General features: G+C 31.5%; 1 protein-coding gene across 1 annotated transcript; it reads right to left on the reverse strand.

The window, feature by feature from the left end:
* Positions 1-1,377: 1,377 nt before the first annotated feature.
* LOC106068087 (MFS-type transporter SLC18B1-like) lies at positions 1,378-17,216 on the reverse strand. Its single transcript, XM_056015611.1, has 15 exons — positions 16,995-17,216; positions 15,206-15,411; positions 14,006-14,101; positions 12,991-13,064; positions 12,247-12,394; positions 11,781-11,849; positions 11,592-11,682; positions 11,310-11,446; positions 10,719-10,817; positions 9,824-9,918; positions 8,209-8,304; positions 7,895-7,969; positions 5,931-6,024; positions 5,183-5,336; positions 1,378-4,273 (listed from the first exon to the last, which is right to left on the reverse strand). Exons 1-15 carry the CDS (start codon positions 17,062-17,064, stop codon positions 4,260-4,262), a joined length of 1,518 nt encoding a protein of 505 aa, XP_055871586.1. The 5' UTR covers positions 17,065-17,216; the 3' UTR covers positions 1,378-4,259.
* Between the last annotated feature and the right edge of the window lie 55 nt (positions 17,217-17,271).

Below are 17,271 nucleotides of genomic sequence, written 5' to 3' on the forward strand. Positions count from 1 at the left end.
GACTTTCTGATAGGGAGAGAACAAACTGTAATAATAAATGGTTCTAAATCAACACAGATAACAGTAAACTCAGGTGTACCTCAAGGAACAGTCTTGGGTCCACTACTATTTTTAATTTACATAAATGATTTACCAAATTGCATTACTTCAGGAACAAAAGTCAGATTATTTGCAGACGATTGCATAATATATAGAACAATAAAAACAACACAAGACACAGATATTTTACAAAGAGAATTAGATGAATTACAGAAATGGGAATCAAATTGGAGCATGTCTTTCCACCTAGAAAAATGTCAGTTGTTAAGAGTAACAAAAAAACTAAAACAAATTAATTCCACTTATCTTATTCATGGCAAACCAGTAACACAGACTAAAAACGCAAAATACCTAGGTGTTATAATAAATGAAAAACTGTCATGGAATCCACATATTGATGAAACTACAAAAAAATCAAACAAAGCATTAGGATTTATTAAAAGAAATTTCTATAAATCAAATAAGAACATAAAACTAAAATGTTATTTAACCTTGGTTAGGCCAATAATAGAATATGCATCCTCTGTTTGGGACCCCTCAACTCAAGAAAACATTAAGAAACTAGAACAGACACAAAATAGAGCAGTGCGATTCATAACAAACGAATATTCACATTTGACTAGAGTAACACCTTTAGTAAAATCACTAAATTTAGAAAGCCTTCAGGACAGAAGGCTCAAAACACTGAACCATAATCTTCAAATACAAAAACAAAATTTAATAAAATACTCTGAAAGACACAAAGATAAAGGCACATTCCTCGTCCCATATGCTAGGACAAATTTGTACAAATACTCCTTCTTCCCTAGTGCTATTAGAGCATGGAATGGGTTGCCTGAGCTAGCCAGGAAAACCAGTGACTTGGCAGAATTTAAGTCATTGGTTAATATGCATGACTAAATGCATGACGGGTAGGACGTAATCATCTTCTTTTTTGAAGTAACGTCTGTATTATATAAGATAAGATAAGAACCGTTGAGGCACCACCGTCTTTCTCCATTCTGTCATATGCCTTGGATATATAGAATATCTTTCAACGACAGACCCATTATCTTCCTATCTTATAAAATACAGATATGTTACTTCAAAAAAACCTTGTTTTAGCAGAGTTGAAGATTAACTTAAACATCCTCCCCCAAACCTCCTGCAGTATAGTAGGGTATGTTAGGCTATATGGTGGCAGGCAGATTTGAACCCAGGACTAGTGAGATGACAGTCCAGAGCACATACCAGCCATTCCAGCTTTTAAAACTATCGCCTTGTAATTGGTGTAATATTAAAATATAAGCAACAACTACAACTAAGAACATATTTATAAGAATAAACACAACACTATAATATGTTATATGGTTAATAACTTATTTATTGTAGACATTTTCTCTGACATTGATAAAAAAAAACAATAAATAAAATACTTATTTCTAAAAAAAAAAATGCAGAAAAACAATTTTTAAACAATGCCAAATTTAGCTTTTTTTTTTTTTAAAAAGTAAAATTAAAAAAAAATGACATTTTAAAATAGGTAATCAAGAGTAATTAAGAAGCAATATTGAATAGGTGTAACTATTAGATGGTATAATACTAAAGATCCAAGAAATGTTAGTGTACTTTTAGCTGCTTATTGAAAAAAAACAACAAGTAAATCACATTTGTTTCTAGATTTATACAGCAATAACAAAGTTCATAATTTTCAAAATTATTTTAAGTTTTAAATAGCTCCATGACAATGCAAATTGTGTTAAAAAAGACAATGAATTGGTTTATGTCAAATGGATATAGGTACAAGGCATTTTAAGTAGTTAAAATTTATTAAAATGACATCTCCTGAAAAATACAAGAAATTTATTTATTCTTCAGTCATGAAAGGCACAAATCCTTTTGTCTTCCTGGCTTTCAATAGAGTCAAATAATCCCTTTGCATATTTTTTGGATATATAAGATAACTTGTTTACAATTTATGCCTTTCTTTCTAACCAATGAACATATTTGTGATGTGGCATCTGGACCTTTCGACAACTTGACAAAATGTTCAGTGAAAATTATAATTTTTATTTGTGTAGGTTACTTTTATTCAAGATAATCTACCTTAAAGTACCTAAACAAAATAAAATTTATTCAAGATTATCTACATAAAAATACCTCAAAAATATAACAATTATTAATTCAAGACAATCTATCTAAGACTATCTCAACAAAACAATATTTATCGAAGATAATGTACCAAAGAATACCAAGTGTAAAACATTGGCAACCAGGTATAGAGACCAAAAATTACAATAACTCATCATCTTATATATTACAGGCATTCCTTAAAAAAAGAATAATGTGTGTCAATCTAGTCTTGCATATTGATTAGAGATTTAAACTCTACTAAGTCATTGGTTTTCCTGACTGATTAATAATAAATTTGTATTTAACATTTAAAATTACTAAATGATTAAACACAAAAAATTAATTTAGCATAACAAAGAATAATGTTATTTCCAAAAAAACATCCACAGTAAACAAGCAGTCTTTCTTTCAACATACCAACACAGCCACAGTAAACAAGCAGTCTTTCTTTCAACATACCAAACACAGCCACAGTAAACAAGCAGTCTTTCTTTCAACATACTGACCCCAAACACTAACAAAACTCTAGATGCCATCAGAAAAGTCAAAAGATTCAGACCACATATTGTGCATTCTGTTCATCATTCATACCATGAGAGCAAATAAAGTAAAATAACTCTTCCATATGTAAATAATTTTTAAAAAGTTATGTTCTGTCGCTTTTTTTTTCATTTTCAAATGATATTACAAAGAAATAATTCAAGCAACTTGATTAGACAGTACAGAATAATTTTTTAAAATTACTTCTAAGTATTTGTAATGTGATTTACACTGTTTTACATCTTTTTAAAAATTCTTAATTCATACTACAATTTTATCTAAGTTTTACTGTCTTTGTGCACTAGGAACAAAGTTAACAGGGAATGTAGTGGAGAGAGAAATAAGTAGCAGGAATAAAGATGACAGTCCTCTTAAGGAAATGCAAATGATATGAACAATGATCAATTACCATAAGGCTATCAGGTCTATACATACAGCTATGTTACATGCGATGCACAGTTTTGTTTTTGAATGACATTCAACAGATCAACAAAGAAAAATTACAAAGCAAACTTATGAAGGCTTGATGTTTAGTACAAAAAAATGAATAAGAAATCATATTTAAGAAAAATATAATTAAATATTAACAATCTTTAGGGACCCTGCAGTATAATTCCATAACTTAGTTTGCATCAACTAAACAGGTACAGTTGTAACACATGACTCATTCTTAACCCTAAGTCACCATATTAAGTATGCAATGCTTGATTTGAGAGCACTTTTCAATGGCACACAGATGATGTCAGGTAACCATGAAAGACAAACAGACTTGTTGAAATATTGCTGAGAGAGAAAAATGTTGACACATACATAAATATGAGATATTTCAATGTAACTTGTGCTTTCATGTTTTGGGTGTTCCTTCAGAATTTATGATTACATCCTAACCTAAATTTCCCACAGCATTGGGGGGGGGGGAATGGCAGCAGTTAGGGTTCAAATCCAAGACCATCCAGACAACAGTACAGAGCACATATACCACATGACCAGACAGCCATCCTGAACAATGTATGAACAGCAGCCATTAACGAATTAATGGAAAGATTAATGAGTACAACCAAGGATGTAAAAAATAATTTAAAGCATGTTTGACTATGAACAGTTCCTATTAATGAAATCATAACAAATATCAAAGTACAACAGAGATGAATGAAGCTTTGAGCTTCATCAACAATACTTGTATATTCTTTGTATTATGTACAGTGTAATATCTGAATCATTGCCAATATTCACAGCTTTGTAGAATGAATGTCCTGTTTGAGGTCTAAAAATCCCAGGGTCATAGGAATTGCAGTACAGTTCAACCATGATTCTATAGTTATTGCACATTTTGAGACTGAAAGAAGACTTGAATTTATCCTTTTAAAATAATGGTATTAATTCAATGGCTTCTAAATATATTTTGATAAATCTCATTTTTAGTAACAACTTCTATACTTTGTCGCTCTGGGAGAAATTGATACATTTGACAATAACAAAAGAATTCATTTAAAATAAAAAGTTTTCTAAGCTAAAAATATACATCAACAAAATCATTGGCAGGCAGAAACAAATTGATGTTTATCATATCAAGGATGGCTATCTGTAAATAGAACAATGAAATAACGGATATAAAATATATTTGCATATTTTATAAAAAATAAATAAATACCGGTAATGGACAGCTGCTTTCATTATTAATAAAAAAAACCCCACAAAACTCTTTCATTCCATGGATGCTTCATTTACTAAGGAGATGCACTGACTGAGCGGTAATGCACTTGGCTTCCGAACCTGGGGTCCTGGGTTCAAATCCTGGTGAAGACTGGGATTTTTAATTTCAGGATCTTTGGGCGCCTCTGAGTCCACCCAGCTCTAATGGGTACCTGACATTAGTTGGGGAAAAGTAAAGTTGGTCATTGTGCTGATTGACACCCTCGTTAACCGTGGGCCACAGAAACAGATCTTTACATCATCTGCCCTGTAGACTACAAGGTCTGAAAGGGGAAATTTTTTTTTTTCATTTACTAAATGAAAATTAAAGATCATTTTTCCTGCAACTGAAATATATATTTATTCTATGCATGTAGTCTGAAAAGTTTCCCACCTAATAATGAAATGTATATTTCTTTCTTTATTAATTTGTGTTCCTCTTCATGATATCCTTATACATCTATGTATTATCACACAGCAATTATCACACTTCAACACATCCAATAGTAGGCCTATTAAGCATCTTTCCAAAACTAAATGTTTTGTTCCAAGGTCAGAGTGCTGGACATTTATGTATACCATATCCACTGGCATCACTTAAACATGACTATAACATGGCAGCATGGTCATGCGGGTTGCGCGCTAGACTGTCATTTAGACTTTTCAATGTTTTTTTTTTCATAGGCGATTGGCTTATATAAGTACAGCCAAAAAATTATAAAGTTTACAGCTTTTTCTCTGTATAACAATGTTCTAAATCTGATAGTCTAGTACCAAGTTTATGTAATACATTATTTACCTTTTGTTTTAGAAAACTCTGCAGAAAAAGAAATTTCTACCCGTTCATCCGTCATAGCCTGAGGAACTATACTGTCATATCTTACATAAACATCATCAGCAAGGGATGGACGTCTATACCAACGTAGAGTAAAAAAGATAGATGACAAAATCATCTGAAACAATTTGATAGAAATTCAGGTTTATGTAAATAAATATCATGTAATGTCTTCATGTCACTTTGTTTAGTTTATATAAAAAAAATTATGTTTGTACGAAATAGTTCTTCAGATGTTATGTCTTAAGTAAACTATCACAACAAACCAGAGAAATGTTGCAAAGGTAATAAACAATTATTAATATGAAATAACCTAAATTTAAAGCCAGAATTGTTGACATTGTTTAGATAAACTTTTCTTGTAGAATAAAATAAACATTTCTGATACATTAAGAACATTGTAGGACATGTCTTTGAAAGAGCATCTGTAATTTAAAAGATAAGATTGAATCTTTTTCTAAGCTAAAAAAAAAATTTTCTAAACATAATTTGTGGCATTAAAAAAAATAAACCCTGCTAACTGCTCAAATACAACTGAAGAGAACAGCACACTAGTTTTCCTTGGTACAGTCTACAGAAGAGAACAGCACACTATTTTTCCTTGGCACAGTCTGCAAAAGAGCTGACAGCTCAGCAGCAAAAAGCTGACTAGAAGAAGAAGAAGAAACTGCTCAAATAAGTGGTACTAGTGAATGAGGATTGAAGTACTTACCACACAAAAATTTATCCCACTCACTACTACTGCCCCATTTCTAAAGCCTATTTCATCCACCAGGACTCCAGCCATCATTGGACTTATAAAGGACCTAAGGAAATAAAAAAAAAAGGAAATATTTAAAGAATAAGAGGCAGAATTCAATAGATTTTATGGCCAATAGGTTATAAAAAAATAAACCAATGTATTCCTTTCTCCCATGACATGTACTAGAACTTAGAGGAGCTTTTAAAATAGCTTGGCAAGCTGGATAATTGAAATAGTAAATGTGAATAATAATGTTTTAGATGGCTGGATAATAGAATGGTAAATGTGAATATTAATGTTTTAGATGGCTGGATAATAGAATAGTAAAAGTAATTAATAATGATTTAGATGGATGGATAATTGAATGGTATATGTGATTAATTTTTTTTAGACGGCTGTTAGTTGAATGGTATATTTAATTAATTATGTTTTGGACGTCTGGCAAATTGAGTCAATTGTCTCACAGTTTTAACTTGCTTGCTGTGTTCTGTAATATAGTGTCATTTCTAAAAGGAATGCAAACAGAAACATAACACACTTCAAGACCAACTTTCACAGGGTGCAGTACTAAAGGTAGGAGTAAATCAGTAGCAAAATATGAAAATTTTTAGTGCTAAGAATCTTATTATCTTAAAGAAAAATTGTGCTGTAACCTTATCTGTAAGTTTGTTTTGCAATTTTGACTTTAAAAACAAATTAGCATCATCTACTATAATAAACAACTCTTTTGTTTCTTTAGTGATTATATTATTAAATGAATTTTGTTTCTTAAACTAGTACATGTGAAGTATGCTTGCTTGAAAATTTTGACTGTGGTTAATTAATGTATGTATATTCAAGGCTACTTTTTCATGATAATGGCTTCCCTCTTTTAACTATCAACCCAATATTTTCTGAGTTATGGATTAAATAGGACAAGTTTAATATAAAAAAAAAACGTATTAAAAACCTCGCTTAAAGTGAATGAAATCGGATCAATCCTTTGAAATCAATCAAATAATAATTTTTTTGTATAACTCCAAATTTAACCATATACGTGCAATCGACATGTTATACTCTAAAGAGCCCTACACTTTTCTAAGTATGTATGTGTGTGTTCATTATGTTGTTTGTTTATTCTTTTTTCTTTTGTAAATTTTGTAAACACATATTTTGCAAAAAAGGCTTATGTAGCCATTAATGAATAAATGAATATATACATTTTTCGAGCACTCTATTGATGCTATCAATGCCACTAAAAAATCTTTAATTTTCAATTGAAGAAAGTGTTTTTTATGTATGATATCGGTATATAAATTTCTACTCCTGCTTGTGAAGTATAAATTTAGTATAATTTAGTACAGTTTCCATATAAAACATAATTAATTTATTATGACTAATTAATTGACTAATTGGTTAAATTCTTAAAATTGATTCATGTGTTATCATTGAGAATGAATAATTATTAAATTTCAATTTGTTCTAAGAGTGGGAAGTGGGAGAAATAATGTAGAAAAGACTATGACCAGATAGACAGAAAGAGATATAAGCAAGGTAAAAATGAATAAATAAAAGAATATTATTGATAGGCTCAAACTTCAGATTATTGGAGGGCATGTCTGGTGCCATTTTTTTTTTTTTTTTTTAATTTTAAATTACTAAATAGGGGAGATTATAATGCTGATTAAACCCTATTATTGTAAGTTTTGACTCCCTTTTCAACAAAAAAAGCACATATAAAACATAATTAATTAATCACAACAAATTGACCAAATAAGTGGTTAATTTTTTAAAATTGAATCACGTGTTGTTATTGACAATAATTGTGCAAAGTTTCCACTTGCTCCAAGAATGGGGAGAAATAACGTGTACAATATTTTGACCAGACCAACAGATGAATTGAATTGACTGATATATAAATGAGGTAAAAACTTACAATGAAAAAATATGTTTACCCTATAGAGAAAACTGAGACAAACAGCCCTGAAACAACTCCATATGTATCCAAGTTGTCCTCAAAACCAACCTCCCTGTAAATGTAAACCAGGTCATCAATAAAACATAGTAAATATTCAAATCTTTGCATATTTGGTATAAAACAATCAGAAAAATATCATTTCGAAATCAAATATGATTTCTTTTAGTTTTAAAACACTTTCTTGAAATGTAAAGATACTTTTATTTTGTAATTTTCAGCTAGCATTTACAAAGTAAAATTTGTAAGTCAACCTTTTCCTAAAAAAAAACAACAAAAAACTGTTGGACTTACAAAGCACCAATCAGTAAACATTTCATAGAAGGCACAACAGTGGCACCAAAGAAAGTTCCAGTGATGACAAGACCAATAATAATGACCCACAACTTGCTGTGAAATTAAAAGACATTAAGTGCATTCAGGGTTATTTTATCTTATAAAATGCAGACATTACTTAAAAAAAGAAGATGATTACGTCCTACACGTCATGCATCTAACCATGCATGTTAACCAATGACTTAAATTCTGCCAAGTCATTGGTTTTCCTGGCTGGCTCAGGCTATTGGAGGCGCAGTGGCTGAGCAGTAAAGCGCATGGCTTCTGAACCTGGGTTCAAATCCTGGGATTTTTAATTTCAGGATTTTTAAGGGCCTCTGATTCCACCCAGCTCTAATGGGTACCTGAACCTGACATTAGTTGGGGAAAGTAAAGGCGGATTATCACAGTGCTTTTATGCACTATGCAAGACAGCAGGGTTTCCGTCCAGGGCTTTTGCAAGAGAGGATTTGAGCCTCTCAATCCCTCACTCTAATGGAGTTTGATGATGATGATAACTACATATTAGGTTTTATGATGATGAATAAAAGAAATAGGTGCATCTTATGAAATCATCTTGGTTTAAACACTCATTAAACAAAAAAAACAACAATATAATGTCAAGAGAGCTCTCACGGAGGTTGCAGAACACACAACTGAGACCCAAAGAAAAGCCCTTGCCAACAAAATACAAATGGTAAAGGACAAGGTTCTATGTACATCAGATGAGGCAAAATATGCATGTTGCAGCTGGGTTTGCGAGATCACATGAAATATTGCACTCATCTTAATCTTCAGAATCAAAGATAAAGCTTTATTGTCAATTTTACATCACTTAAAAATGTTTAAAAAATATGATCTCTCTTTTTTTTTTTTTAACACTTGCTTAAAATTAGCATGAGCTCTTTCACTTTACTTTTATCTATATAGTTACATTTTGCAATACATTTATTTGATTCATCATGTTTTCATCCTGATATGTCAATTTTCACTTTGTATCACTTATGTTTTTCAATAGCTTAATATTAAGTCTTCATTCTCTTATGATTTGATTATCTAGAGGCGCGCTTTAGGTGACTTCTAATGAACGCACAATTATGACGACATTAATACAAAGTATTAGATTACATTAAACACCACTTTATATTGGCGACCATGTTCAAACAATCAACAGGTCGTATCACAATCAAGGATTAGCTCGAAGTCAACAAACTACTTCAACTCAACGACCAAGTCAGAGTTCGACAGGACTGATTTTTGCCTGATCAATAAAGACCTTCCTTAAGGGAACAGTAGTAGCAAAAAGAAGAAGAGGCAGACAGAGAAAGCGATGGGAAGGCAACATAAAAAAATCGGACAGGCCTGTTATTGAAAGAGGCAAAAGACAGAGAGGAATGTAGAGAGACGGTCGACAAATCTTGTGTGGTGCCCCAATGGTCCAACATACTAAAGGACAGGTGAAGGTGAAACATATCGGACATAGAAAAGATAACTCTAATTTAACTGCCACTTATAGTCAACCCTTAAGTTTATGAAAAAAAGATTTGCTGACAAATTAAAAATTTTATTAAAAAAAAAAAAAAAAAAAACTTACACTGGTAAGAAAGACAGAAATGGAGCTGGTCCTATCAGAAGAAATGCTATTCCACACATTAAGTTGCCAAGAATTATCATTGGAGGATTATATCCCTAGGAATAGGATAGAAAACACTATTATGAAAAACAAACATGAATCAAATTGAGTTTAATTAATATTTTTTCTACGTTAGCCTGCTACGACAAACTATAGTTTCAAATTGAATCTTGTAAAATCCATGAAATTGACATTCCTCTTTTATTATCACACTTGTATAAAGTTCATACTTCTTACTTCTACTAGTAAAACTAAAATGCTCAGCCTTATGAGTTCATCTTATTCAGAGCAAGATAGGTAATAGATAATGTCAAAATTTTGAAACTGATGAGTATGAGTTTAAAGAATGATGCGATTTTAGGATGACAGTAAATTCACCCAACTCTAATGCAAATCTGACATTTTGGGAGGAAAGTAAAAGATGACCACATTATAATCACATCAACCATGGCCACAAAAACAGATTACCAGAATGTATTCTGCTCCCTTTTAATCAATTTGTTAATTCAATAACTAATATATAGCCCAGATCTTTACTCAGGTCATTAAGATTTGGATATGTTTCCCTGAACACTGGTTCAATGTTTATAATAAAGGAAATATTTTAAATAAAATCAATTTCAATGTAGCTTGAGGTTAGTAATCAGACATATTTATTATTTCCTTCCTTTATTTTAAAATGAATCTGCCTTCACTATCTTCAGTATTTTAAATTAATTGACCAAACATGCAGGTTGCAGTTAGTAAAAAAAAATGGGGTCTAAAATTGGAGAAAACTACAATTACTTTAACTTATTATTTTCTAATTTAAGAGCTATTCATTGCCTAAAATGTTATCAAGTCTTAAATAACCTACTGTTCTGTCACTAATATAGCCCCATAGAGGTGATGTTAATCCATAAAGGCCAGGTGCTATGACAAATATCAAGCCTATTGTAGATGTGGATAAATTGAACTGAAATAAAAAGAAAAGTAGAGAACATTTAAGTATAAAAAATGAAATTGAATTTACAAAAATAAAATACCTGCATTCATCTGCAAATTACAAATAGTGCTCAGACTAATCTTTCATTTAAAGATTCACATCTACAATTAAAATAGCCATTAAAAATGTATATAACCCTAATTTAAAAAAAACAACTAAAGTACCCTTTCCAGTCCTTGTGATCTATTATTCAGCTGATGTAAAGGTAATCTGTTTCTATGGCCGATGGTAAATGCGGGTGTCTATCCCAATGACTAACCGGATTTACTTTCCCCAATAAAAGTCAGGTACCCTTTACAGTTGGGTGGAATCAGGAACATCCTAAAGATCCAGAAATTCAAAATCCCAATCTTCACCCAGATTCAAACCTGAAACCTTTCAGTTCAGACGCTAAGCATTTTACCAGTCAGCCACCAACACTGATATATAGAAGATAAATAAAAGAAGTAAAACTGTATTCACCTTTTCCAAATAATTAGCAAAAATTGGATCAAGGTACACAATGGCTATACTACTGGCTAATATGCCGATTGAAGAAAACCATACAATAGGACTCATCAATAATTTCAATAGGCTGCCTTTTCTTTCAAAATTACCATCTGAAAGAAGAAAAAAAATGAAACAAATAGAAAAAATACTTCAACATTTATTAAAACTACTACTTTCTAATCTATTCAATAAAGCTTACAATTGTTCAAAACTGCTACCAACTAATATCAATTAAACATAAATAGGGGTTGTTACCATGTGGAACTGGTAGAATGAAAAACATCAGCATGCCAGTAGCTAAAACTGCACCGCCAATCACAAAGAAAGGTAAACCGTAGCCACCAGCCTGTTATGAGGAAAAATTTCCTCTTTGACTAACTGTATAAATAAAGGGTTTTTAATTGCTTTAGTATAATAAGCTATAGATACAACTTTTAATAGTACCTCATAAAGAAATCCACCTATAGCTGGTCCAGCCATTAGACCTATACCATTAGATGTTTCCAAAAAACCCTAAGAAAGAAAGATAATAAAGATAAGATAAAGTTGAATAGATAATTGCACTTTTTATTTTGAAATAATAAACTATATTGTCTTTAAAAATAGCATTACAATACAGAGATATACTGGCTACTGCCTTACTGAAGTTTTTTACTTTTAGAATGTGGAGGATGCAATTTATATGATAAAATAAAAAGGAGGGGATTCCAATTAGTATTAGGTAAAACTATTAGGTAGCTTCTTATTTCCTGCTTTCAAAAACTCATCAGATTTTGATACCTTAAAAAAAAAAGGTTTTAACATTTAGCAAACCAAAATCCTTATTGACTGTCCTTTTTACCCTGGAGATGTGGCCTCAGGAAAATATTTTTATTCTACAATACTTACAACATGAGAAGATGAAACTTACAAAAACAGTCGCTACATGTTTTGGAAATTCATTTGAGATGATTGCTAAAGATGAGGTTATTAAAGCCGAGAGTCCTAATGCTTCGACACTTCGGCAAGCAAAACAGATGATAATGAAAGGCAAGCCTGATGGACTTTTATCAAGGATACTGTTTTAAAAAAACAAATGATAGTGAAAGAACAAACACCTAATGTAAATGAGTAATGTTAGAATAAAAAAAGTAAAGTTCCCTTTTCAGATCTTACGATCTATGGAGCAGATGATGTAAAGGTCATTGTTTCTGTGGCCCAAGATTAATGAGGGTGTAATGTGGTCAGTACAATGACCAACTGCCTTTACTTTTCCCCAATTAAAGTCCGGTACCCATTAGAGATGGGTGGACTCAGAGGCGCCCAAAGATCCTGAAATTAAAATCCCAGTCTTCACCAGGAATCGAACCTGGACCCCCGGTTCGGAAGCCAAGCGCTTTACTGCTCAGCCACTGCGCCTAATATAAGAATACATTTATAACTGTCATGACATTACTCTATCCAATTATTTAATCGAGTCAAGCAACATTTGGTTTAAACTATTTACATTGCTAATTAAAGAGTTTCTTTTTCTTCTTTGTATTGTCAATAACTTGTCACATGCTATTACTATTTATGTGATTATTTTAGCTTAAATAAAGAGGCATAAAAAAGTCCTAAAAAATAAACAAGAAACTAACCTAACTTAAATGAAAGTTTGATAGTCAAACCTTACCCAAATAAAATAGAACAAGATCCTCCAACTAATATGCCAGAAACAAACAAAAATTTTGGACCAATTCTTGTCAGCTATTTGGAAAAGAGGCATAAGTATTAAAACATTTGTGCAGGCTATAAATATAAAACTTAAGTCTGTGTCAATGAAAAATGATAAAACTAAACAGTTGATATGCTGTTATGTTGTCATGCATACAATTCAAAGGATGCATTCCTTATATTTAAAAAGGGACAAGCTGATCTTTATTGGTAAACATTTGGTTTCAAGTCAAAAGTCAGGTGGAGGTTGATATTAAACATTTGATACACGGTTATGACAGCATTGTGACCTGAGTTGATGACTGCCAAGTTAAAGCTCACATGTAGGTGAGGGTGAGAAACTGGAGTTTTTAAGTGAAATTTGAGGATAATTCTCAATGCTTTGTGCTCACCATATAAGACCCTAATTAACTCTAATGGAAAAACATTATTGAATTTTCGTTGAGTTCAGAAAACATAAGTACTGATGTGCCAGAGTTTGTAAAAATGCAGAGCTATCATAAATGGGGTTTGAAAAGAAAAATACAGAAAATACAACAGAGAAAAAAATTGCCCAAATATAATTAAAGGAAATGTATGAACAATAACAAGAATGTCATGTGGCCATCACAACTTAACTGCCTTTACTTTTCCCCAACTAATGTCAGGTAGCCATTAGAGTTAGGTACACTCAAAGCACCCTTAAATTCCCAAAATTAAAAATTTCAAATTTTTACTGGGATTTGAACCAGAAACCCCTTTACAACTCAGCCACCACAATCCTATATTGCTACAACTGTCTTTTTTTTAAATTACAGAAATGTACAAAGTTCTAATGTTGTCCACACTGTATGAATGCACTCTCTTTTGCTGCTTCATCGTCAACATGATGATTGGGTAAGAGCACAGCACTGTTGGGTGCCAAGTTTTTGAGATTCTACTGTACTACCAATGTAAACAATACATCATAATAAAAAGTTGTAAAATATCCTTACAAAGTTTCCATAAATTGGAGAGGAGATAAAGATAACTAGCTGGAATAGGCTGAAAATTAATCCTGTAACTGTTGTGGAGACACCTTTATACTCTGCCTGTAAACACAAAATTAAACAATGTATCTTATAAACTGATAGCAACAGCCTGCAATGGGAAGTTAAAACTTATCATATATTTTATTATAACCATTAAACTTAGGTACCAGTAACAGATTGTTATATATGAGTTCCACAACAACTCTAAGTTAAACTATATTATCTTATTAAATAACAATTATTATAACTAGTGTAGATAACCTTCACACATTAGATAATTTTCTGAGGCAGTTATTCAACAGTGGCATGATGTATACAAGTTTTTTTCTATGTTTTTTTTTAGGTTCAGGATTTTCTAGCATGATAAATATAAATTCATATCTTAGTATTGCCTTGTACAATAAAAACACCAATAACCAAAAAAAAAAAAATAAAATGCTTTTTTTTTTAAAAACCAAAGCTTATATGAAGTGTAATTGTATCAGTTTGTTTGGATAAGTCATGCAATTAAATTTGTAAAAGATCTCGACCAACAACAATAAATCTGTGCGACTAGAAATATTTTTTGTTTAACATTATTTCATGCTTTTAGCTTTCTCAATATGATCCTATATATATTACTAATCTGGACCAGTTGGGAAAATGAAATTATTTTTTTTGGGGGGGGGGGGGGGGGGGGGGGGGGGGAGAGAAAGAAATGAGTCTGGGTGAATTTTACTGTATTTGGTTTTTAAAAGCATTTACAAAAAAAAAAAAAGGGGGTGGGGGACAATCTGAATTTAAACTTATGGCCCATGCCTCCTCAAGCTGACATTCTAACCACTCTGCTATTGAGGTGCTTATAACTAAAGAAGATTGTATACTTATGTATTGTTTATTTATAAAGGAAACTAATTCAACTTATACCACTACTTCAGTAAAGAACAATTTCTTTCCTATGTTCGAGAAACCAAACAAAATAATTAATTACCAACAGTTAATTGTTTAATTTTTTTAAATTGATTCTTGTGTTGTCAGGTAAAAGAAACAATAGTGCAAAATTTCATCTTGATCCAAGATTAAGTGTCAGAGAAATAACCAGACAGACAGACAGAGTGAGTTGATATAAGCTTTGTAAAATAGAAATTTTATATACAGATAATAAACATTTTACCTGCCCCTCACCTCTTGTGGGAAAAATGGAGCCAGCAAAGAGTAGCCACATCCAGTAAAGAAATTAGCCATGGACAATAGAACTATGACCAATTTATTTCTTCTGGTCAAGCGTCGAAAAGCAAACTTTTCTTTTTCTTCTGTTTTATTTTTGACTGCAGTAGCACCCAGTGGTACAATAGCCAATGGTGAATCAACAATATCGTTTTGTATGGCATCTGAAACAAAATGTCTAATGTGACCCATCCACAGTATAAATTAAAAAGTAAACTAACAAAATATAAAATGACTGATTTACTATTTCATTGAATTTTTATAATCAAGCAAAAAAAGTGTTAGCTAGTAAAAGACAAAGCACCATTCAACAAATCTTGTAATACAGTGGTATGACAAAGTAGAAGATACCAAACTCTGGGAGATGTTCAAAGAAAAATAGAGATGCAGATCTTTGGATTGTAGAGGAAACGAATGGGTCACATCTTACGAGGGTCTGAAAGGGAAACTAAAACTAAAAAAAAAGAAATGTATATCTTTGTTTACACATTTATTTAAAAAATGTTATAGCTTTGAAATTAAACACACAATAAAATACAGTGATGGTACAACATGGTTTGCATATTGGCAAAACAAAAAATTCGAGTTACTTGATCATAATCTGACCGAAGTACATATTAGCTTACTTTGTTACATTGATAACAATTATTTCTCTTTGACACTTTAGATTATGTTAGAGATGTTAGAGATTAAGTTCAAGGAATACTATGAATAAAAAAAGGTTTCCTTCTAGTGTATTCTTTATAAAAAGTTAAATGGTTAAAAAAAAAATAAAAATAATCCAACAATTTTTTTTTTTAAAGTTTTGCATGTAGAAATGAATCCTCTTTGTTGACTTCCTTATGATATTAGTAATTAGCGTAACAGATGTTTGTTTGTTTGACATGCTTCAGAATTGAAAATTATAACATCCTAACTCAAACCTCCCTCAGGACGTTGGAGGGGAGGGGGGCAGGGACCAGGATCATGGAGATAACAGTCCTTAGCTCAGGGGTTCTCAACCTGTGGATCACGACCCCTTGGGGGTCGATTGACCATTTGCCAGGCGTCGTCTAAGACCATCAAAAATATTGATTGTTATTGTCTATTCTTTTATTGCTGTATGTGTGTGTGTGTGTGTGTTGTGGGGGGGGGGTCTCAGAAAAGTGGGGGATTGTAAAAAGGGGTAGCCGAACTTAAAAAGTTGAGAACCGCTGCCTTAGCTCATACCACATGACCAAGAAGATGTGTTGAATCTTCTAGATCTTCACTTAGACTTTTTTTTTTATATTTATATGCAGACTTGCTTTTATTTTCCTATGTTCTCTGGTACTTCAAACTTTGGGTCATAAAATTGATGAATATCATTCATATGGTTCAGTTCTTTCACGTTCTAAACTATATAAAATATGATGGCCACTCTTTGTACTCTTTAATAAGGCCCCAATTTACCCAGTGACGTTTATTATAAAACAGACTTATTAAAGTAAAGTGACTGACCCAGTGACAATTAGCTGTTATAAAACAGACTTAAAGTAAAAGAGACTGACCCAGTGACTATCAGTTATACAAAACAGACTTAAAGTTAAGTGACTGACCCAGTGAAAATAAATTATTATAAAAACAGACTTAAAATTAGATTTAATTAATTAGGAAACTGACCCAGTGACAATTAGTTATTATAAAACAGACTTAAAGTTAATTAATTAAGAGACTGACCCAGTGACAATTAGTTATTATAAAACAGATTTAAAGTTAAGAGACTGACCTGTGCCATTTGTTTTGGTAGTCCCAGAATCAGACTTTATGAGAGGTGAAGATTCATCTGTCTCTGTCATGTTTTAAAGAATCAAATGTATTTCTAATCTGCCAAGAGAATAAATAAGAAAATCTCTTTATTTCCCTTGTATAATAATGACATTTAAGACACAATCATTAATGCACATCAGTTTATCCAGCGTATATTGTAGGCTATAACATTTCAATTAGCAAACACTCTGGCTGTTCATCACTTACAAAACAAAAAAAAAGATAAAAAGAAAATA

Source organism: Biomphalaria glabrata, chromosome 17 (genome assembly GCF_947242115.1).
Source record: "Biomphalaria glabrata chromosome 17, xgBioGlab47.1, whole genome shotgun sequence".
Classification (NCBI taxonomy): Eukaryota; Metazoa; Mollusca; class Gastropoda; family Planorbidae; genus Biomphalaria; species Biomphalaria glabrata.